This window comes from Leptosomus discolor, chromosome 7 (assembly GCF_034619465.1).
Source record: "Leptosomus discolor isolate bLepDis1 chromosome 7, bLepDis1.hap2, whole genome shotgun sequence".
Classification (NCBI taxonomy): Eukaryota; Metazoa; Chordata; class Aves; order Leptosomiformes; family Leptosomidae; genus Leptosomus; species Leptosomus discolor.
Genome location: NC_141397.1, coordinates 1,553,899 through 1,577,708, shown reverse-complemented (window position 1 = coordinate 1,577,708; position 23,810 = coordinate 1,553,899). Strand labels below are relative to the sequence as shown.

Below are 23,810 nucleotides of genomic sequence, written 5' to 3'. Positions count from 1 at the left end.
TCAGGCATGACTCATATCAGTGGTTGCAGAGAGTAAAAGGTGAGATAAATAAAGCATGACGAGAGAACGCAGGCTTCGTGGCAACAGATGCATGCAGCGGTTTCTGTGCGCTCTTTTCTGCTCAGCCAGCCTCGTGTATCTGGCAGCTGGGCACCTGAAACCTCGCAGACGAGTTAATGGGATGATTGTTCCCCCTGATAAAAGAATTCTGTGAAAGGTTATGTTGGTAACAGTGGCACGATGGCAGCAAGAAAGTGGTGGCTTCAGATGGTGTTTGGCTGAAAACGTTGAACATTTCTCAGGTTTCTTCCCGTGGTCTGGTGCCTGCAGAAACGGCGTTTTCCAGATTGCACGGCTTCAAATCCATTTTGTAATAAGCAGATTGAGAGTATAATCCATGCCTTGTGATTTGGATCTCCATCACACGCAGAAGCTGGTGTCAGGAAGAGCAAAATGTAAAACTGTAGCCTGTGTGAACTTGTCAACAAGTTGGGATTTCGTTACTTGGCGTGATCTTGTAGGAGCTTTGCGGTGTAGTATTGAGGCTTCTAATTGCAGCTTTCTGTCCTGGGTAAGGGCTGGTTCTGCAGTCCAGACTGTGCAGTGACAGGGGACTGCGTGTTCCTCGCGTGTCTTTGGAGAGCCTCTTCTGGTGTTCAGGCTCTCTTCTTGCTCAGCTGCTGCACTAACACGGGAAAGAACGGAGAAAGTTCAGAAAGTGATTAGCATCCATCTTTCTACCCTGGCATTGTAGCATCTTTGCCACGTGGCCAGGCGTTTGTACCTTGTTCTAGTGGTGTATAAAGTAATTCCCAGAGTGATTATTTGAAGCACGGGTCAATCACCTTTTGGTTCCTGGAATGAAATCTCCTGGGGATGGCAATAGGACCTACTGGTCTTCTATTGAACTCTTTCCAACTTGGCAGGCCAGAGCTCCTCGTTTTAAAGTGATGTACGAAACTGCTTTTGTTAGTGTTTGTTTTTAGTGGGCTGCTCAGTGTTGAGAGACTCGCACGTGTTCAAGGTCCTGAGAGTCTGTGCAGTAATTTGGCTTTATTTCTAGTATGGAATAGAAGTTAGCTTGCAAGAGCAATGACGAGTTAATTTTGTTACAGTGTCAGTGGCTTAAAGTAGCGCGGTTCTGAAAATACTGCTAGGATATTTCTAGAAGCATTTATCCGCTGTCTTGGATCCCTGTGTTGCTCTGAAGAAGCATCTGTTCTTCATGGCTGGTGAGCGTAACCACTCCTTGCTGAAAGGGTCTGAGCCCAGAATCGCCGGCACTTTTTAAAATGCCTTTTAATTCCTTCTGATTTTGGGGAGAAGTCAGGTATAGGTGCCTTGTGTAATCAGTGAGAAATACTGAGGTGGGTAAGTCACGCAGGGGAAAGGCAGGCAGCCCAAGAGCTTCTGACTCACGAGCAGAGCAGACAAGTGGGCAAAGAGCTGCTTACCCCAGCGCTGCAGAAGTCCCGCGTGTGAAGCGCAAGGAGCAGCAGCTCTTACAGAGGGTCTCGCTGTGGTTGCTGTGGACAGAATCGCTCGTGTAGCTCCGGCACGACTCCTGCGTTGCCAGAGGTTGAGGATTTGAGGGTATCTACAGGGGCTGCTGTTGGTGGGACAACGGTACCAGACCTCTTAAGGCAGCTGCTGTCCTTCAGTGGGCGTCTCTGGCCGTAGGAGCAAGTTTTGTCTCTGTGGGCAGTCAGGACGTGAGGTTATTTGGAGGGGGGCTTTCCTTCCGCCCTCTTACCGAGGCACCTTTTTAAGGTTTCCTGGGAGAGGAGGAAACGCTTTTCTCGCCGACGGCCGGAGAAGCCTTCCAGAGTAGTCGATCGGGGATAGCGCCGGTATTTCCAAAGGGTCACAGCACGCGGCCGGAGTTGGTGCGAAACGGGCGTGAGAGCCGCGACTGGCTCCTGGCCTTAAGCTTCTCGTTCCTAATTTCAGTTCAGAAGAAATGCTTCCTTGGGCTGCAGCTGCACCAGAAACTCCCCCAAAACGCAGTGGCTTTCTCCAGGCCTATCAGCAACAGGCCAGGCGTTCGCCAGCCTGCCTACTGTAGCGTATTGTTTTTCAGTCTTTTGTTGTACTTTTAACCATCTGTCTAACAAAATAAGTATTTACTGCACGTCTCTGTTTGGACGGTAGTAACTGACACTCTACTGAGGAATACTGCATGCTTTATTTTTAGAAAGGACGAACTATCCAAAAATAACACTTGGAAACGCCAGCATTTCCCATTACTGTTGGATATAAATTTATTCTCTAATGCACCAATTTACACTATACTTAGGTTACCTAGGTTGCTGTGTAAAATAATAGCTGTAGCTTCAATTTATGTCCCATTATGTTGCCGTGTTTAAATTGCTGATACACTAAAACATATGCATTGATTTCTGAAGAAACCTCTTCATCGTTGCATTTGTATATATTATTACAGTGGGTAATGGCTTTTTTTCTTTGCCTGGCTCCACGCTGACTTTCTCTGGTGGGAACGTGTCGTGTCGCCGGGGTGCCCAGGTACCACGGGTGTGAGCACCAAAAGCAGCAGCCTGGTAGGAAGGAGAGAGTGGTAAATAGCGGGTTTGCTGCACCATACCCAGATGTCGTGTTGGGACTGTAGCTCTTGCGTGCGGATGGCTTGATAATATCAAGATTTCAGCCTTCCTGAAGAAAGCGTGCGATATTGGCACTGATAACGAGGCTGTGGAGGTGAAGGAAGACCCGTCGGATAGGGTACGTTCAAGATGGAAGTAAAAATTTGTAAACATTGCAGCTTCCTCTCTTGGTGCTGCTAAAATCACTGAGCTTTTCTCTGCTTTTGTAACATAAATGAGCACTTGCTTAGGTAGATAATATAACTCTTAAGTAGCATATTGAAGTCCACATTAATATGTGCTGTTTAATGATACCTAATGATATTCAGCGAAGGGTGATGCTAAACCCGAAAGGGTGATGCTAAACCGGCGAGAAAATGTGTTACCCAGGCAACTGCCCGTGAGCGGTGTAGGGGAGCGAGCGTGTGGCGGGGTAGGACACGTTATTTCAGCATCTTTGAGCATCAAGAAGCACACGTGTAATTGACTGTGAAAAATCACCGCTCAGTTACTGTATTGTGTGGTCATAATAGAAGTAAATGAATACGTCATTGTTGTTAGAATAGATCTGTTGGGAATCACTAGCGGGCTGGTCTACTTAGGGAGCAAAAATACAATAAGAAGAAAATAGCTGGTTTAATTAACATGTAAAAATTGGGTTAATTTGAATTCAGCTGGCGCAGCAGATATTAATGTCTCTTCTTGAGCAGTCTGGCTAGAACCACACAATTTGTACACTTTTAATCTTCCTCGTACTATGAATAATTGTTTTTAAAAATGGATATGGGGTTATTTTAAGCATCTCTCTCTAGCTTAGTGGAGGGGTTATTACTTGGAAGTACTGACAAAGAATGCTTCTACCGGTGTAAAATCTTGTGGCAGTGTTAATATGTGGAGCTTTGATCAAATCCAGGTCTCATAGCTATGTGCTTGCCGTGGTGCTGGGATTCTGCCGGGATAGGTGCTGTTTTTCTGTTCTGCGCCGTCGTCGCTGTGTTGGGATGTGTTGGTAAGGACAGACCCTGGTGGTTGTTTCACCCCAAAAGCTGCTTTATCAGAATGGTGTTGGCAGATACTTTACATTTTTAATCCTAAACAACGCTATTCTAGAGTCTCGTTGCCCGCTGTCTGTTTTGTTCTTTCTGTGGGTGGGCTTTGCAATCCTTGGGACAGAAGAATTCACTGCTTTGTGTCTGCTGTGGTGGAAGTTGGCAGGTATGTAACCAGTAATAATGGATAATAATGAGCTTTTATTTCCTGTAAGTCACATAATAACAATGAATATGCATAAATGCAAAGCCAAATAGCTTGTGATATATTTCTTGAAGGGAATGTTGCACTTTTGAAAATTTCTTTTGGCTTAGGAGCGATGAAAGTTGTCTTCTTTCTTTAAAGACTGAGTATCTGTGTGTTCTGTGTCTAGGAGGGGGGGAGTCCTGAGAGCTCCCAAGGAGTGTAAACGCCTCGGTGGGTTGCCCATGTGCTACCGTGTGTTTATGTACCCAGTCGTTGGCTTCCTTGCCAGTAAAGCTTGAGGCACGCTTACATGTTTACTGGCATCATCAATTGTGAGTTTAATATTAAGAATACCTGGGGAGGTTTCTTTTTCTTTCGTTCTCACACTACATAATAACCTCTGGCGGCAAGTTCCCAGACTAATTATTTGTTAGGCTATTTCTGACTCTACGTATACTTTCTTTTATTTAGTGCATGTCTATTGAGGGAGGTCAAGCAGAACGGCTTTTTGCCCTTCTCTGGGCCGTGCGCTTGTTTTAACGTCCCCTTTTGTTCATCCTCGCGCGTTTTCCTGTTCTTCACGGAAATCGGCGCCTGTTACCCGGTGGGTGTTTGGCTGCTGACGGGCAGCAAGCACACTTCTGTGTGACCAGAAATGAATTCCCTTGAGACGGGGTGACTGGAAATTGCTGTGTAGTCGTGGGTCATCGTAACTTGATGGCAGGAATGTCTGTTCCAGCCTATTCGGGCACTTTGTTCCTCACTGTTGCTGCATACCGAGTGGAAGTTTTCATTTCGAGCCACTCCGAAGGATACAGCTAGTTTCTAATGAAAACCAATTAATAATTTATTTTTGCGTGTGTTTCTTGACATTTGTTACACTGAATTTTGTGCTTCTCGGAAATGAACCTTTGTTCCCCAGCTACTGCCATGTGAACTCATGAAAGCTGCGTGCTTGCTGTGCTGGCAGCCTCGAGAGAGGGCAATCTGAAACCTCCCAGGCTGCCAGCGGGCCCTGCAGCCACACATTTGAAGATGATTTTAAACTGTACAACCTAGACATTAAAGAAGTAGGAAAACAGAAGAATGGTTGGCCTTTGCCTCTTTAAGAGCAGGAGTTTGGTCTCCATTTGAACTCCTGGGTGTGACCCAGCGAAATTAGAGCTGCTCAAGGTCTTTGCTGTACCAAATCGGCTGCTGGAAGCAGCGCCAAGTTGTCTAATTATGTATTTCTGCTTATTAACTAACTTAAGGAAGGGCACCTCTGCTTTTATGTGCGCTCTGCTCCTGCGCCCGCCTTGCGGGGAACCTGGCGGTAGCGATGAATTTGAATAAACTGCTCTTGGGCTGAGGCAGAACAGGCAGACAGCGGCAAACGCTGGAAATGTGTGACTCGACACGCAGGACTGGAGGGCTGCGGTGGGTGACTAATACACTGCTAGCAAGCAGATAGCACGTTCTGATCGGTTCCTTCTGAAGTGAGTGGCAGCATGTTGGTCTTGAAGAGATTTGCTTCCCAAAGGCCTCAAGTACTGAGTCTTGAGGGAGGTTGCTCATGTCTTCGCTGGCGCTCTGGCTTGCCTGCGGAGGGAGGGAGGGAGGCTCCCCAGAGGGCAGTTTGGGTAGACATTAAAGCTGAGGTGAGTGGCCACGCCGAGCGCTTTCCTTTTTTTGTGTTCTGTCGTGACTTGCCGAGAGGAATAGCTCCCGGTTCAACAAACTCATCTCCATCTAGCGCTGTGAAGGCCGCCTGGCAGCGTTGGGGATGGGGCATTTTCGGGTAGACTTTAATCCCTACTGATAACCTTTTGTGCACGTTTTGGTTGTGATCGTATTTCTTTTGTATAATCTGGGTTACGTTGTATTTCAGCTTTCTGCTGGCAAGTGGTTTCACAGCTCTTGCTTTTTTCCTTCATCCCTTAGGTTGATATCCTTTCAAGAGTTTGTGGCGTTTGAATCAGTCCTGTGTGCTCCAGATGCGTTGTTCATAGTAGCCTTTCAGCTGTTTGACAAGACTGGCAAAGGAGAAGTTACTTTTGGTAAGACTGTTCTTAAAGACTGTTCTTAAATGTACCCTCTTAATTTAAAAATCCCTGCTTATGCCAAACTCTGCTTCACCTTCTGTTACCGTAGGAAACCCAGTGGTTGGTAGTGGAACTGCACTAGCGCCAAGCAACTTTCTGGCTGAGGTGTTTTAATCATTTACTTGTGCACAGTATGAGATCGCGGTCATCTTCATGAATTTCTCTGGAGAACTGGTCACTTCTCTTTTTTTCTCTTCCCCAACATGCTTGTGCAGGCCTTCAGAACAGCAGTGAAAGGTGGCTGTAGGAAATGACTGTAAAACCGCAAGAAAGTTGCCAGAAGACTTGGGTGAATGCTGAGTCTGAAATTACCCTGAATTATTTTTTGTTTAAATTGGCTATATTTCAAGCTGGCTCCCTTTTAGGGCTTAAGACTTTCTTCTGTGAGATTTTTACAGCAACAAATCCATTATTAAACCCCCCACCCCCTGCCCCAAAAGTTCAGCTGTGCATTGGAGGTGTGGTGTTTGCCCTGACAACGTGAGAAGAACTCAGGCCAGTTTAGAACTGGATTATGGGGACTGTTTATTTCTAGATACCGTAGAGACAGCTTTTGATACCTGCAGGACTATCTGCCACCTGCCTAATGCTAATGGCCATTCTGTCTGGAAGAAGGATTCGGAAATTAGCAGATTTGAGTAACTTGGATGAGTAACAGACATGGAGCTTGCACTTCAAAAACTGCGGGGGATTTTTTCGCCCTGAGTACCTGCACTGGATAAAATTGCTATTTCTAATCGGCTACGTTTGGACACGGTTATCCATATGTCTTAAGGTTTATTAATCGGTTGTTAAACACTTCTAAGTAAAAGGAGAGTTGGATGACCTTGACTCTTTGTCTTTCCGAAGTGTATGGTTCCCGTGTCCTTTGTCTTTTGCTGGTATTCCCCACACATGTTAAAAAAGCCCTTCCCTTTGCATTTGAACTGACAAGGTCCTGTTCCCATTGCTTGAAGCATCTTTGTATTCCTTCTACCATCTCCAAAAATCTGTATTTGAAGTTGCAGCTGGTGAGACGACTTGCTGTCTCGTCTTGTGTCTATTTTGGTTTTTCGCTATTTTGGTTGTCTGCTGAGGTTGTGAAAGATGTGCTTTTTGTGTGCGACGTTACTTGTTAGAACAGCTTTGTAAAAATTACTACGGATCTGAAAGCTTTGGAAGAATTTCAGGAAGAAGTTTCTGATCGTAACCTTGGTGAAGGAAGTATTTTGTGCCTAACAGTCCTGTGCATGTGTACGGACGGAGAGGCAGCGAGGGGTGGCATGCTTTTGCGTCAGGAGGGCGCACGTATTTTGCAGAGGTTTTGTCCCAGCACAGACAAACCAGGGTTCCTGTGATGTGCAGGTTCTGGTCTGCATCGGAGCCCCCCGGTTGCTTGGAGCGCTCGTTAATAATCTGGGAAGAACTGTCGTCGTTTGATCTGAATGCTGAATCAGTCCGACTTCGCTTTTTAACTCTTGGCATTCTTGTTCGCCTTTTTCCTGCTGGCAAGTGCCTCCCTTGGGGTTTGACACAGTGAGTCAAGGGATTTGTTTGGCATTTGAAGTCCATTGAAGTCCTTCTAGTGATGAGAGAAACTCCGGTGCCAGGCTGTAGTTAAGGTATTTGAAAGAGGAGACATGCCAACGTTGGCAGAACCTCAGATAGCTTGTTTTAATTCCTTCCTCCCGCCCTTTGAAAACGTAAATGCGTTTGTAACTTCTGCATCGTACCTTGTGGCTGCCAAACCCAGCGAACGCCTGGAGCGGGGAGGCTGTGAGGGCTGCCTCAGTGTTGTGCCTTCTCAGCAGAAACGGTTGACCTTCACATGAAGCTAGTTTCTATTTTCTATCTTAAGAAAAAAAAGACACACCCCCCCCTTATGAAAAAAGCCCTAATATTTTCACAAACCAGTTGTTACAGTACTAGCCTCTGACTTTGCCACTCAGTGCCTCAGTCATGCATCTGAGGTTAATTATGAGATCTTTTTCCATTGACTTGAATGAGAGTGGGATCAAGTCCTTATCAAGGTTAGGAGACTTAAATGGGGGTTTTGTATGCTGTGGAATTACAGTGTGAAAGGAACAGAAGAAAAGGGAAAGGATCGTTTTTCCCTGCACTGCTGTTAAGTGTGGTATCTCAAGGATCCCATTGTAAGTCTGTATCTCATTTGGCTGTTGTAAAGAAACAGCGTGGCTTATCTGTGCAGTCGTTGTTTTTCTGTACGCTGGGATAATGCTATAAATATTTTAGCTCGTGCTGAACGGAGTACAGGGCTTCCCAGCTGTGAACTTCACATTTTCTACTAAGCAAATCATCCAAATCTGGCTCTTCCACAGGTACACTTCGTCTGGCACCTTTGTGAAACAGGCTAATAAGGGGCTTTGCGTCAGCGAGCTTTTACACCGAGTGCCGCATCCAGGCTGAGGATATTTAGAGAAGCGTTCTGGGTGAAGAAGTTCCAGTATTTAATCCTCGGCACACACTTTCCTTGAAAACTGCTGCGCTCTTGCTTTAGCTGCTGGGTTGGAAATGCCTTTGTGTTTTAGCCGTAGGTTGGCGTCTGCAGTTTGAGATGTTTCATTTCTTTCCAGTCGCACTTGAAGGGTACCTGGTTCCTCGAGGGAGCGTCGGTTTAAAAGGGCCGATGCACAAGCAAGTGGGTCCGTCGTGGCGGGTGGGAAGCACTTCCAGTTTAGTGCTTTTCCAGGCGAACGGAACGGCCGCTGGTAAATTAGTGGCCGGTGGCTGGTTGAGTCTGCGCCTGGCCGCTGCATCATGTCGTAGATTTATCTGCTGCTGAAGTGCCAAAGCTTTTGCAGTTTGCAAGGAGTTAAAGCTCTCAGCAGGAAAGTGGGAGGAAGTTTAGCTGGCTTTTAAATTCGAGGCAAAGAGCAAACCGTTGCTTCTTACTGTTGAGTGTTGACAGGCACATAAAAGCTGATAATGTAAGTCCAGGGGTTTAAGAGACTTAGCAGAGTTGCTTTTTTGTCGTATGACTGTATTTTAATGCCTCATTAAAGAAGCAGAGCCCTTTGAAATTCTTTACTAGATGGCACTTAAGCAAAGGTGAGATGGTTGGGTAAAAATGTCGGTGTTTAAAAACTAAGGAGTCTTAACCTCCCTCTCTAATTTCGGATGGAGAGATGAAATGATGGGAGCTAACAGGTCTGAGCTGTGAACACCGCAGTGGTGTATCCAGGGACTCGAACTTTCCTTTTCTCATACCGGTTCTGGCAGCCCTACTGAAGGGCGAAAGAAGTGCTGTCCGTGTCGGTTCTGCTCACAGGGAGAGGAAAGGCACGAAAAGAGACGCGATTGCCCCCGTCCGTGCTGCCAGCCGGCGCTGAACCTGGCTTTGAAGGTTGTCCGACTGATTTGTTCTAAAGTAGGATTTCCCAGCAGGCTGAAATTCTTGCTCTCGTACTTAATGAAATGTAGCTGAGATGGGCACTGTGTGTTTTTCTGGGTTCGGGTTTGGTTTTTTTAAAGGTCCTCTAATGCAACCTGAAGCTGTTTCAAAATGGATGCTGCGCCGTGCGGCTTTGAGAGACAAGTCAGTCCTTTAATTAAAAAAAAAAAAATAGAGAAAAAGCAAAAGCGAAACAAAACCCCCCAAACGCAGCAAAAACCTGAAGGGGATGGGGAACCCAACCCCCAATTTATTGTTTGTTTAGCCTAACAGCTGCAGAATCGAGCGATGTGTTCTGCTTTTGTCTCAAAACAAAACTTTATTTACGTGCAGACAGCAGCTATTGTGGATCCCCGCTTCTGTTATCCATTATAGCAGTACAGTGCTTGGATAAAGACATTAATTAAGGATACATCTTACTCAGCGCTCCTGTTTGCTTGTCTGATACCCAAATTGCCTGAATACTTGTTTGTAAACTTTGTAAAAGCACCTCGCTCTCAGCAGAGGTTCAGGTAGCCACACAGCTATTGTGATGAGCCCCAGAGTTTCCCCCCTACGACAACTCTCTGATAGTTTTTCCATATGCAAAGAATTCTTACAGGAGTCTCACAGTTGCTTTCCCGACCAAAGGATTAGGTTCAGACTGCCTGAGCTAGCTCCTGCCTTTGTTCCAGAGGATTATTTATTTTATGCTGTGCCCTGTAATTGCGTGGTATGACTGGGCTCTTCTTACGGGGTCTGTAATTCCCTTTTTCTCTTGCACAACACCTCGCTTAGCGATGCCAGCCCGGGTACGCTCAATGCCATGTGAAGCAAGGAAAAGCTACATCTGAACGACCAAAATAAATTGCTGAGGCTGTGAGCTTTGGTCACTCGATAGATTGCAATATTCAGTATTTCTCAGTGACTTTTCCAGTGCTGGTTCAAATTGGTCAGCAGCTGTTTGTAGCTAGTGGTGTGCTAGCTGTTGGTGGTGTACAAACGGCAGTTGCCTGGATATGGTGATCCCAACGGCAACGTTGCAGATGCAAGATTTGTTTCGTGTCTGGTATTTATTGTTGTTTGTACTGGGTGTTGCACAAATAATGGCCGGTTTTGATTGCAAGAGGGTGTAAGGTAGAGTTGTGAGTGTATTTGATTCCTTCAAAACAATTTTTGAAATCTTCTCGATCCTATTTTTGGAGAATTTAGTTTCTAGACATATGTCAACTTGACAAGGTTTTCTTTTTTTGGATTTTTTTTGGTTTTTTTCCCTTTTAACTAAAATGTTGTGTAACCAGGCAGACTGTCATGAGGGCATCTTAAGTAAAGCCAAGCCTGTTCAGTCACAAAGTGAATCCATCATTTTGAATATTAGGAGAAGCTCCATCCTCTTACACAGTTGTGTTTCGTTTTGGTCTAGAAAATACAACTGAGTTTTCCAAGTCACCCAGAACTGATTTTGGTGTTTCGGTTTGTTCTTTGTTGTTGGTTTCATTCTGATTTTTTGGGTGGTTTGTTTTTGGTTTTCTTTTTGTTGTTGTTTTTTTAAAATCAAAGCTGCCTCCTGACAAGCATCAGGCCGAAGGCTGAGCGTCTCTTGTTCATTACCAAAGCCCAAGGAGCCATCACAGAATCATCAAAGGGTTTAGGTTGGAAGGGACTGCAGCAGCCGTCTGGTTCAAACCCTTGCAGGGCCATCAAGACCAGGTTGTTCGAGGGGGCAACGTCAAGCAAGGTCTTAAATGTCCCTGAGGGTGGAGACTCCGAGCCTCTATGAGCAAGCATCTCCAGTGTTCGACCGCTGTTACAGTGAGAGGTCATTTCCTGGTGCCTGGTTGGGCTTGTCCGTGTTCCACCCTGCATCCATCGCCTCTTGTCCTGCCACTGCGCGTCTCCGTCCTCCCTTCACCCCGCCGTCGGGCAGCTGTAGGCAGCGATGGGCTCCTCCTTTAGCCCCCCTTCTCCAGGCAGAGAAACCCCCGTTCCATCAGCCTCTCCGCACACCGTGTGCATCGACCCCTCACTGTCTTCCTTGGAGAAAACAGAAGCGGTGTTTTATTTTCCTAAGCCAGGTTGTGCTGTTTACCTTGGTGGACGTGATCTGGTTTCTTTGTTATTATTCTTCAAGGCAAAAGGGGTAAATTTCGTTTTTATGCCCTCATGGGGCCTAGTCCTTTCCAAACCTGTGGTCTTTGGGAGCTGGCAGTTTGTTGCTCACTTCTAAGGAGGCCAGGAAAGGTAATAAAGAAATGTGAGGTAGTTGCCAGTAAACTGAAATGATGGATGTGCACAGCTCAAGTAGAAATATTTTTAAGAGATTGCATCTTGGAGAGATGCTGAAAACCTTTTCTGTGAGCCAATTATGTAATATTCTGTGTAGAAATTCATGTTCTTTCCCCGTACATCCAAGGAGGACAGAAGAAGCAGACAAGCTTGGATCCAGAGTCTTTTAACGGCTGAAAGCGATGATTCTCTTGGAAAGACCCTGCTTTTTTGGGGCTATTTGCCAGAGGTAACAGAAGTGCTCAGGTATCTCAGTCAAAAATCAGGGCCAAGCTGAACCGGACGGTGTACGGATACGTCATGAGGAAGTGAATTCATAGCTTTTGGAAGTGACAAAAGCACAAACAAGCAGAGCAGGGGGAAGTAAGAGGATAAAAAAAAAAGAGAACATTTTCAGCAGAAGGGTGGAACTTGAAGCTTGTCATGGATCTTTTCATTGGGAAGAATCGTAAAGGCACAAGCACGTTCTCTGTGATAATGTTTTCATTGCTGTAAAATTAACCTGTAAGAGTGCTCTGCCCTGGTTGAAAAGTTAGGATAGGGTGATGAACGTACAACCAGATGAATTCCGTTCAGCAGCTAGTGCCCCTCTGTTAAAAGGGAATGCATGCTGAAGGTTTTGTTAGGATTTGTACTGGACTTTGTGGTTTGCTGGGGGCTTTGGGGGGTTTTTTTGGTTGTTGCCACCTTTCAGGTCTGCTTAACGACATCAGAACGACACTGGGTTAGCAACACTGGTCTTCGTCTCACCGCTGGGTGCGGCAGGTACTGCACAGCCTTTGTTGCTTCTTCCAGCCGCCAAAGGGATGGGGTTCCCAGCTGAACGTGAGCAGCCGCTTTGAGCGAGAGACTCCAGCCCCCGGCTTCCCTGCCGGGCTGGGGCTGCCTCTCGGTGCCAGCACTGCCGTGGGGCTGTCGCTTCTCTGCCTGGAGGTGTGCCGAGTCGACCCACGCCGTTTGTGCGGGCAGCCCGACCAGTATCAGAAGCTTTTGCTTTCCGTTGGTGTGCTCCAGCTGTTAGTGTTACCTGGAGGTGAAAACCATAGTGAAGGCATCCGTTTTTTACTCTATGTGGAGCTTTATTGCGTTAAACCATCTGCGAAAAGAACCCCCCTGATTTTTGGAGCTTTTTTAATGACTGAGGAGCAGCGTTTTCTGAACAGCCGCGCGTAGATGGACACCGGTATCAGATCGGCATGCGTGTGTGGTGTCGTGTCTTGTCAGAGATCAGAGGAACTGCTCAGAAGCTGTTCCAGTTCAGTGGGTCAAAAATCCACTTTTTATGAAAGACTAACTGCAGATTTGCCCGATTGACTGTAATGGCTCCAATTTTGAAAGATAGAGGTAACGGAGAGCACTTCCAGTTGGTGGGATAATGCAAGAACACTACATGCTCGGATGGCTAAAATATTGTGGTTTCTGCTGCTACTTCATGCTACTTAAAAAGAAAAAAAAATAGGTGTGGAAAAGGTGTGAAAAAGCCAATTTGAGAGTAAATCTCAACTATTTGAGGTCACTCTTTGGTTAACAGTAAGCTTGAGGGTTTGCCGTGTTTCGTACAGCCGTGTATCCTGTTGGGAAGAAAAAGCCCAGCAAGATTATTAGGCAGCGTTTGGGGAGGAACCAGAAGCTTCCACACCAGGATATATTTCAACTGGTGCAGCAGCAGTGTACCACTTCAAGCTTGATTTTTATTTTAATTTTTTCCCCATTACCTTTTCAAATTGTCCTGGAATTGCGGATTAGAAGGTAAAAACTTCGGCAGGCCCTAAGAGCTAGGGAAGTGTTTTGTTATAACAAATTTTAATATGAAATTTCAGATAGCAAAACACACATACTTTTGCAGTGTGTGTAATTTAGTTTTCTAAATTGGAAAATCTGCTGTTACCTAGCAGTTAATGACTATTTTTTTCCAACATTTGGAATGCAGGACCTGATTTGATAAGCTGATAAAAGAAAACAAAACTGAGAACATGTTGGAAGTGCTCAAAGTGAAAATTACAGTTTAGGTAGGTTTGGAGGTAGATAGTTAGACATTTTAATTCAACTAAAATAGTTTTATACTAATACAGTACTGTTGTGGGAGTACATTTTGTGGTGCATTTGAAATGGAAGTATTTAAGTGGGGGAAAATGTATGTTAATGCTTTGCAAGAAAGTGATTTTTTTTTTTAAATACCATCTATCTAAGCAAAATAGCTGTTAAAGAAATAGAGCTCTCAAGTCTGTACTGGAGAGTAAAGTGCAAAGTTTAGGATAATTTCTTCCAGCCAGGAGTTTGCTTTTATCACTTTGGTTGGTATCTTAAACCGCTGTAGGAAACAATCACGTGAATTGTGAAGTAAATGGGTATTCCTGGACAGCTACAGGGAAATCAGCCCCTGACTGTAAAAAAAGAGAAGGTGTTGAGTCAGTCTGGATTCTGAAAGTCCTGTGTTTTAACGTCTCCAGGATCGAGGTGACAGAAGTGAGTCCGGGTGATGATTTCCCTTACCCACGTGGAAGCGGGGGCAGTGGCTTTGATACGGCCGCTTCGGTTACACACGAGCAACGCTGGCTCATGTGAAGCGGGGGAAGCCCCTGCTTGCCCAGCACAGTTCAGCACCAGTCCGCAGCTGGACCAGCTCGGCGTAGTTCAGTTGGTCAAAATTACCGTTTTTATTCTTCGAGTTTAATTTTGTCTTTGGGGATTTTCTCTGAGTTGGGAGTAATGGGTCCTATAAAAAAAATAAGCCGCCACTTACACATGCACGAGCACGCACAAAATTATCGAAAGAAGTGAATTCAGGTTTTTTAGGTGTTTGTATGCAACTGTGTATGTGCAGCCACGTTCTTCAGGTGCAGGTGAGATCTGAGCCGAAGTGGATCGGGTGTGCTAATGGAGGGTTTTGCACTCCTTGGAATGAATTTGTTTTAAAACAGTAGCAGCACCAGATGAGAGCGCAGGTAAATTGCACTGACCTCCGCTGCTATCTTTTTTCACATCACCCCCCCCCCCTTCTTGAGTCGTGTAATACAATCCCATTATCTTCAAATTACGTGCTCCGTTTCTGCTCTGCCAGCTTCAGTTTGAGTGTTCTAGCAGATACTTTCCTTCTGGTATTTTAAGAAGGAAAGAACCTAATTTATTTATCATTATTATTATTATTCAGAATTGCAGAATGGGTTGTGGTCCATATTTTGCCAGGAATTAAGAGGCAGTGAAAATACAGCGTTAGTGTATTATTTCAGGGCTTCTGACCGGTGGAAAAAGGCGGCTGCGACAGCCCTTCCTGCCCTGCTTTGTTGAGGGAAGTTGGAGGGATGAGTACCTTTCCTTTGCAGTCCTTGGAAATCAAGCTATTCCAGTGTGTTATTTCATTTACAGCATGGCCACTGTAAAACTATTTCAACCCGTTTCCTTGAGAAAGCAGCAGGGAGGTGAAGCTTATACTTCCAGAGGGCTGACCCTCTTCTGGCTGAATGGTCATAAACGGACAACCCAGCCGAGTTCTTGGACTACCCATCGTTCCTCATCTTAGCTGAGCAGATGGGATGTCCACATCTGTTTTCCCAAATAAAAAGTCATCGTTACAGAGCACCTAGTGCCAGACCATAAAAGGACGGCAGTGAACTCTGACTAGCTGTGTATTTGGAGTTCACAACAGTAAATAAAAAGACAAGAAAACAAAAAAAAAAAAAACCCCAAACAAACAGGCCAACCCAAACCTTGGATACCCCCCAGCAATTCCAGTAAAAGAAGGTAACACAAAACGTTATTACTGGAGTGTTTTTGACACGTGTCTGTGCACATGTCTCTGCACACGTGTGCCGTTGCACAGGTTGATTGTACTTTCCCCGAGGCTGGGGCGTGGGCACGGGTCTCCCTGCCGAGGGGCGCAGACCCCCGCTACCCGGGCAGGGACAGCAGAGCAGGGCTGGTGGCCGTGACCAGGGTCAGCCAGCCCAGGCCGGAGGGGCGAGGCGGGTCCGAGGTACGGCTGCGAGGGGGCGTTGGGGTCCCCGAGGTGGAGGCGTCCCTGCAGCATGGCTGGGGCAAGGAGGACCGAGGAGGTGAGGCTTCTCCCAGCTCTTTCTCCTGCAGCTCTTTGCCTGGACCCAAATCCCTCGTGCTCGTGGGTGGGTCGTGGGGAAGGGGTTGCAGAACCGGGTGCTGCGTGCAGGGTCACGAAGGAGATGGAAAACGTGGAGTTGTTTCCAAGGATCAATGAGGACAAAAGCCTGGGGAAATCATCGTGTTGGCGTCTTCCCTGAGCTTTAGGTCGGGTCTTGCTTGGCAGTTGGCAAGGTGCTGGGCTGTCCTGGTCACGGTGGTGAAACAGCTACTCTCATCAGTAGTTTAATTTGACCAACTGCACTTTCTTCTTTGCCTTTTCCTCTGTGTAGGATTTATTTTAAATGACTGTGGGGAAAAAATGCACTTTTTATTGCAGCCTTTTAAAGGAAACTGTTTCCAAATGCATGAACAGAAATGCTTAACTATTAACAAAACATGATTTTATAAAGGTATCACCTTTTGTCTGAGCAGAATGACGGGGATTTGCATATTCAGGCTTAAAAACCCGTATCTCTCTATACTAAAACATCTATTCCACTCTCTTTGCATTAATTTAATCCAAGTGGTAGCTATAACGTGCGTATGTTCATCTGCAGGGCCTTAAGTACGACAGATACAGAAGCAGTTGCTGCCAGAAGGGTTTGAAAAGGTTATTGGTGCCTGTGGAACTCTTGTTAACCTGGTAATTCGTGTCTTTTCAAGTTTGTCTTTTGTTTTCCTCTTTGCAGAAGGTAGCCTGTGTTCTTTACAGAAGTTGCTGTTACCGGTGTCACCGGGGTGATCTCATTTTTTCTCAAGGCTCAGGGGTTTGGTACAGGCTGTCTATACCACGCCCAGATCGCTGAACTGTGTAAAGGTACAGCTTCCCTCAAATGTAGAGAACATCTTTAAAGTAGAGCCGATGGTGACAGCTCTTCTGCAAGAGTGTGGCAGCTGTCTTGGAAGGGCAGAGGGATTTTTGTAGATGATCAAGAAGTTTTTTCTGGCTATACATGGAGGTGGTACTGGCCTCGTTGGCTTGATGACACCACGTGAAAAATTTATGTATTTGTGCAAATAGTTTGAAAGAGTTTCAGATTTAATATATCAGATATTTACGGACTGTAGCCTGTAAAGATTTTAGTAGCTTGTTCTGTCAAGTGGCTTTTCTTAAATGTAAAATACAGTGGGAGATTGGCTTTCAGGTTTTTTCTTTTAAAAATTTCAGATTTCCAAATAGGTGCTTTTCATTTGGCAGCACAGGGACTAACGATTCTTTGTTTTAGAGCTTTGCAATTTATTTTAAAATTTGAGTTTCACAGTTTAATTTTTTCAAAGGTTGACGCAAATGACCTCATGGATTTCTAAAAACGAGTATTTAAAATCTTCTTCAACCTGTTGTTTGTGTGGCTTTCCACCAGCTCTGGTTCAAACAATGCGAACACAGAAATGGTTGTATCTTTTGCTGGCTTTAGCTCTTGTGCTCTCACGGCTCCAGACACTGCAGCGTCAACATTTTGCCTTTTAAAACTTGAACAATTAAACACTGTTTTAATATGGATTGAAAAGCTTCCATTTATCAGATATTTTCATTAAATATCGGTTTAGGATCAAACCACAGTTGCCCAGAGAGGTTTTGGAATCTCCATCGTTGGAGATAGTCACACCTCAGCTGGCCAAGGCCCTGAGCAACCTGACCTGGAGGGACCTTCTTTGGCAGGAGGTGGGACCAGATGACGTCCAGCTGTCCTTCCGTCACAAATTCCTCTGTAACTGTGAAACAGGTTCCTTTAAAAAAAGATCTAAACAAAGAAAATAACTCCTGGCTACTGAAGGACATTGCTGCTTCGCTATGTTTGACTGACCGCGTTTCGTCAGTGACGTGCGGGTAGCCGTGGAACTTCGGCTACGGGTTTAAGGCAAAGCTACGTTTTGAAATTGTCTGGGTTTTATTTTAGTACTGGACTGAGAGGATTAGGAGACGGTACTGTTAGAACTGAGCAGTAACTTGGAGTGGGTTCTAGTGCATAATTGGGTACTTTTTGCTGGTTAAATCACAGGCTGAAACGTTTAAGATTTGTTCATGGCATGTGAAGAGTCTGTAATACCTGCATCGGGCAGTCTGACTGCGGACGGGATGTCGGTCAGTGACGTGGTAGAGGAGTGGGCGATGAAAGCTAGCGAGGGAGGAGGAAAACCACTGTCCCCTGGTCGTATCCAGGAGTTTGTGAACCGTGGATCGTTGGGGAAAGGGAGTACCAAAAGGCAGTGGCAAACAGGGCACCGTGTCTCATGCCATCGAAGGGTCAGTAGAAGCGCAGCAGGAGTCTTCCACTGCGCCGCCTGCCCTGTGTAATCCAACGTGCCCTCTGTCAGAAGAGCATCTGGCGTTAGCTGCCGAGTCGTACCGACATCAATAGACCGTGGATTTTGAAAAGGTCAACTAGTGTGGGGAGTTCTCTGTCCTAAATACCGACACTAACGCGGTAGTTGATGTTCCCCAAGTCATTGCAGCCATGAAGCGTACATCTCCTGCTTGGACTGTCCGGAGGGGTATTGGTACTTGCCAGAACTTCTGAGGCATGTGTGTGGCTTTTGATCTCTAAAGTAGACAAGGGAATGCAAATGTCCTGGGTATAGACTTTACAATATTCCTAGTGGCTTGATGAGGCTTAAAGTTCCATTGCTGTGGGTTCCTTTGCCATTTGTCATGCCAATAATTAAACATTGTATTTGGTCTGAAATTACTGTTCTTTTCACTTCTTGATGTTTGATTTTCTTGAGCTGGAATTTTTCTTTTGGGCCCAAATTAAGGAGGTTTTACAAGGCACAGAGATGGGGGAGCAATGTCCTTGTTCCTTCAAGATAGCTAACGTATGATAAGGAATTAAAATAAAATTGCAGTGGCATAATCAGAGGGCAGTCTGTAACTTTCATATGTTAACAAGTTGAAGTAAAGATTGTGAGGAGCCTGGCCCCATCAAAAGGAATTTGAGACTGCTTTTGTACTAGCTGGGATTTTCCTATCTCTTACCTTGCATCAAGTCAGAAAGCACCTTTTTTCTCTGACAAAGGCAAATCTGGAGTCCAACGAAACATAGCTTTTGGTGGCAATATCCAAACAATATCAGTTTCTTGCTCTGGGGAAACTCAGGAGGTGGTGTGAGAGGGAAGGAGGAAGCAGATGAGCATCTGATTTCCATGCAAGAGCCAGGTACTGGAGCTGTTCTGGGAATATCTTCATTCCTCTGGAAGAGCAGAGTTGTCACTACCAGGAAGAGAAAGCCTTCATTTCCTCTTGTTTCTGGCCAAGACAGGCTGTCTTCTTCGTGGTGCTTGCCTTCTTTGAAGGAAGTCTAGCAGAAAGCAGGAACTTTGTGAAGGTGATCTCCAATGACATACGCAAGGTGCCTCGAGCTGTGTCCGTAGGAAGCATCCCAAGCAAAAGACATTCAATAGAGGGACAGGGCCTCACCCTGAACCGACTGGCTTCCTTCCCCCCTCCCCGCCCCGTTGCCTTGAGAGCAGAATTTTGCTCCTGGAGAATGCTGGCGGACAAGATCCAAGCTGGCTGTGATGGAGCTTGAAGACATGAATGAACAATGCTGTCCTGGGGGCACTGACGTTGCTTGGAGAAAATTCTCATAGGACATTAGGACTTGAAGTTCTGAATGTTAAGAATTTGAGGTTAACTGGGGTCAGTCTTTCTGTTTGTAGGTTAAATCCAACTTGCTTTTTCACCACGGATTCCCTGGGATCAGGGGGTGGTGTGTTTTTAAAGACGAAACTACTGACTGTGTGGAGGGATGGGAAGTGCTCTGCGGTATGATCTCTGCTCCTTCCTTGAAGCCCCCTCTCTTTAGAACAAGCTGTCGTTGTGGGTAACGCCAGCTGCAGTGCTTTTGGGTCTGTGCAGCAGCACACCTGCCCCTTTCACCGGCTTGGGACCATTTTTTCCTATGTCTTTATCCTCCATTCACTTGAGTGCTTCCTCACATCTTCCTGGCTCTTCGCCGCGCCACCCCGCGCTCAAATTTTCTTGCTTCCTTGCCTAAAAGTGGGAATTCCACCCTGGCTGGGTTTCCCCAGGGCAACAGAGCCCCTGTGCCTGGCTGCCGTGGGCTGAACCAGAAGCCAGAACTCCACTTGTGTGGGAGACGGGACCTCACGGCCCCGAGGAGTCGGCTCCCGCCTTTGCTTGTGGCACTGGGGCGAGCTGGAAGGTGGCTCCAGGCCTGCCGGGTAGGCAGAGGCTGGCTCCAGCACGGTGGCTCCCAGCTTGTTCTGCACGCAGGCAGGCCCAAAGCTGTGCTGATTTCCTTGACCCCAGGCACCAGCCACGCTTGGGAACTGGCTCCCAGCTCTGCTGCTCGCCGAGACAGACAGGAGCTCAGGGTTTGGGCTCCCGGCCTTTCTTCCACAAAGCGTGAAGGGAGCAGGAGACCAGCTCCCGGCCCTGCCTGCGGGTAGGGAGTGTCTCCTGGGAACCAGCTCTCCATGCCCACAAGACCGAGCAGGAGACGAGAGCTGGCTCTTGGCTGGCACTGCTGGAGGAGTCGCACGGCAATTAGGAAGGTGTGGAGCAGTTGGGAACCTCCGGCCTTCAGCTTGTCTTCAGAAGGTACCTTTGCCCTGTATTTTTGGCTGAGACAGACTTCAGTGTGATCATCGAAGCGGGCACCGTCATGCGAGACGAGTCCTTCCTCAGATCTTGGTGCTCTTTCCCTGAGTTAAAATACATACGGTCCAGTTCCAGCAGGGTGTGGTCCTTATTACTGACTGTACCCCTTGGTGCGTTTCAAATGTTTCATCAAAAATGCTGTGTATTACCAAAAAACCTTGCCAAGCCTGTAATAAACTTGCCCAGTTATGACTCCGAAATCGAATTAAACTATGAAGTTTGCATTTAGGTGTGATCACACAAACTTGTGCTGCTGCCCCCCTCCTTGTAGCAGAGGGCTGGGGTTGAAGTCTGCTTAGTGCTGGAAGTGGTGATCAGTTTGTGTTCCCCCGTCCCCTGTCCTGCACGTCACTGCTCCTGTAAGGTACCTACAGAAAAGTGGCTCTTGAAATACTGGTATTTTTGTAGTTGGTTTGTTTGAACGTGGAGAACTCTGGGAATAATACAAAAGCCTGAATTATAGTGACACGAAACTTTGATTGTTAGCAGCTTGAAAAGATTATGCTGAAAATTGGTTAGCTTTAGTCATCTTTTTATAAATTGTCTTTTAATTTTAATCTGTTCTTGCTGGAGTTTGAAACTTGAAATACATCCTTGAGTCTCTTCTAATCAAATGCGGTGAGTATGAAGCTTCACGAATAACAGGATTATTCAGAAACTGTTTGTGAGGGTGTTCAAAGCTTTGCGATGATTTCGGTAAACAAAAACATTAGGTTTGCTTTGCAATGTGTTACTAATTTATACGAACAGTCTTGCTTCCCTGTTAGAAAATATCAGATTTGTTTAGATGCCTGTTCTATTGTTATTTTATTTTATTATTAAATGAACATTTTTCTTTTCTTCCCAGAGGACGCTAAGCAAGTTTTTGGCCAGACCACGATTCATCAGCACATTCCTTTTAACTGGAATTCAGAGTTCGTACAGCTGCATTTCGGAAAGGACAGAAAAAGACACCTAACATACGCGGAGTTCACCCAGTTTTTACTGGTGGGTCTACTACAATGCGCTTGGTCAAGAGTAATAAGAAGGATGCAAGAATCAGAAGTATTTGCAGACTTGCCAGATACCACGCTGGTGGGAAGGCTGAAAGGGAGACCAAGCGTGGGCTTTCACAGTCTGAGTGCTGGAGGTCTGCAGTGTGTTGAGAAGTAGGGTATGCCCATGGTGAAATTGCTGATTCAGGCTAGCTGGGGGGTTTTTTTTTTGTCTTTTGTTTTGGTTTTGGCACCTGTGTGCACAAGGTGATCCTTCCTACTCTAGACAGAGGCATAGAATTAAAACCCTGGACCTCTCTAAGGCTGAGAATCTCCTGTATGTTTAAATCCATGAGTCAAAGATTGTTAAGTAACAGTATTGAACATTTTGGACCCAGTTGCCAGACTGGTGTTAAGAAGTACTTCTGTGAACAGCGTGTTTACCCAGCGTGCATTTCGTTCCGTGCTGATAGCCACTAGAGGTGTTTTGCTGCAAGCCCTTTCCTCACAGTTCTTTACTTTTGACCTTTTTTGAATGACGAGTATCTCAGATAGGGAGCTGCCACTTGGCTTTGCTTGTGGTATATCGAGAATAAAATACTGTCTGTCTTTTGCAAGGAATTCTTGGCCACTCATGCTTTGGGGTACTTTGTAACAGAAAGTAAAATATTGTGCTGATAAAGAAACCAAACAGATCATCTGTGCTTCAGCAGTACTGCTAAAAATAGTCTTCAGTGGGGAAAGTGATCCTTGGAGTGGTGAAACACGTGAGTTTCTTATTTGTATTCCTTCTGAATACTTAATGCCTGTGTTAGTATTTACACTAGAGAGTTTTAAAATGGGAACCTGCTTCAAGACGGCAAGGTTTCTTTTTTTTCTTGTTTACACAAGTATGTTAGTTCACAGTAGGAGGTGGTATCATTTTGATGAGGAATAATTAAGATAATGCTATTGAGACAAATGTTTCAAATTGACTTTGTAGAACAGAGCCTAATTAACTTTGTATGAAGAGGACGTCAGGTATCACATGATTAAATCGTATTCCCTTAGGTTTTGTATTGACTGTTGTAACTCCTAAGACATGCACCAGTTTTGTGACAAAACAGTGAGCTAGAACCTTTTTTGTGTAAAAAGGCAAATGTGTTACTTGATTAGGAAAAAATGCCTCTGGCCGTGCGTTCTGGTGGTCTAGTGTCTCCTTCCAGCTACAGAACAAACCCTGGGTGTGTGTCCTGTGGATTAAAATCACAGTCTTAACAGAGTACCAGTCCTGTCTGCCTCATGCGTCTGTTTGTTTAGAGATCTGAGGAAAACCTGATGAAAAAAAGACACTTTTTTGCCAAAAAGAAAAAAAAAGGGGGGGGGGGGGAGAGTGGTGAGAGGGGTTGGAGCTGCAGACTTAAAAGAGCCTGTAACCTCGTGGCTAGGTGTTTGGGAGATTTGAGTTCTTTCTTTGTGTCTTTGGGTTCTTTTGTGTTTTTTTTTTCTTTGAATTAGGAAAAGCAAGAGCTGAGGCAGGAGTTTTCTGACTTTGGAGATGAGTCCCAACTACTACGCTTCCTCATCCTGCGGGGGGTGTTCCTCGTTCCTTGTCTGAAAGGGCTTTTCTTGGATGCGATCGTGTTCTGGGGAGAATTGTATTTGGTTTTGGTGTGTCTTGCCCCTGCCTCTTTATTTTTGTTTTGTTTTTTACCCAGCTCTACTGCAAAAGTGGCTCTTGGCTAGTCGCAGGGCAGCGGAGGGTTGTGTTGGAACACGTCAGTGCTCCTCGTGAGCCAGACAGCCCTGTTGGTGATCCGTATAGGACAGAGAGAGGGAGGAAGAGCATAAACCTGGAGCCTAAGGATGATGATCCTGGGTGTCCTCTAGAGAGATGCATTCAGGCAAACTTCTAAGGCTGCTGATAAAGATGCTCTCAGCACCGGCGCAGGCAGCAAGGGCTTTCAAATAAATTCGTTATCCCGAGACACCCGACTTTCCCACCTGATTCTTGCCTTGCGGCATTGTATTATAGATACTGAGTTTTGGGCACAGGAATGACTCTCAGCACAAATTGGAGAGTTGATGTTCACAGGGATGGAAATCTTCTTTTAAGCTCTGTAACCTTTGGTGCTCAGCCTTTCCTTCTGACTTTCTGCCTGGGCATGAGTCAGTCTCCTTGGTCTGGCGTCTAGACCTTGGACCTCAGACAGCAGGAGGGCACAGTGGATACCGAGTTCCCTTTCTGCATTCCTGATGTGCGAACGCACTTTACTTTGCGCTTAACATGGACCAGATGCCTCTGCAAGGCGCTTCAGGTACCGCTTTGTAAGCACAATGCAATTTGCGACTTTTAATGAAACAATCCGGCTAGATTCAAATTCATTCACGTCGGGTCCTATTATGCCACATAAAGTTGTTACATATTCATTATCTGTTGCAGCATTTGGGCTAATCATCACTTCTGGCAAAGCTGAAGGTACAGGGAAAATACCATTAGTATATTTTATCCGTGCACAGGATGGATCTCTGCTGGCTTTAAGTAAGAAGAGTTTATATGGGATT

The 23,810-nt window shown here is 45.7% G+C and overlaps 1 protein-coding gene across 5 annotated transcripts in view; it reads left to right on the top strand.

Moving 5' to 3' along the window:
* The window catches only part of SLC25A13 (solute carrier family 25 member 13), a 99,452-nt gene that overhangs the window by 29,780 nt on the left and 45,862 nt on the right, over window positions 1-23,810 (top strand). For 4 of the 5 annotated variants that reach the window (XM_086467690.1, XM_086467689.1, XM_086467691.1 and 1 more), the window contains 2 exons: window positions 5,760-5,875; window positions 21,140-21,279. In XM_086467690.1, the coding sequence (XP_086323816.1) occupies window positions 5,760-5,875; window positions 21,140-21,279 (256 nt within the window). The remainder of the gene's footprint in view (window positions 1-5,759; window positions 5,876-21,139; window positions 21,280-23,810) is intronic. The other variant, XM_086467693.1, reaches the window with a different exon arrangement.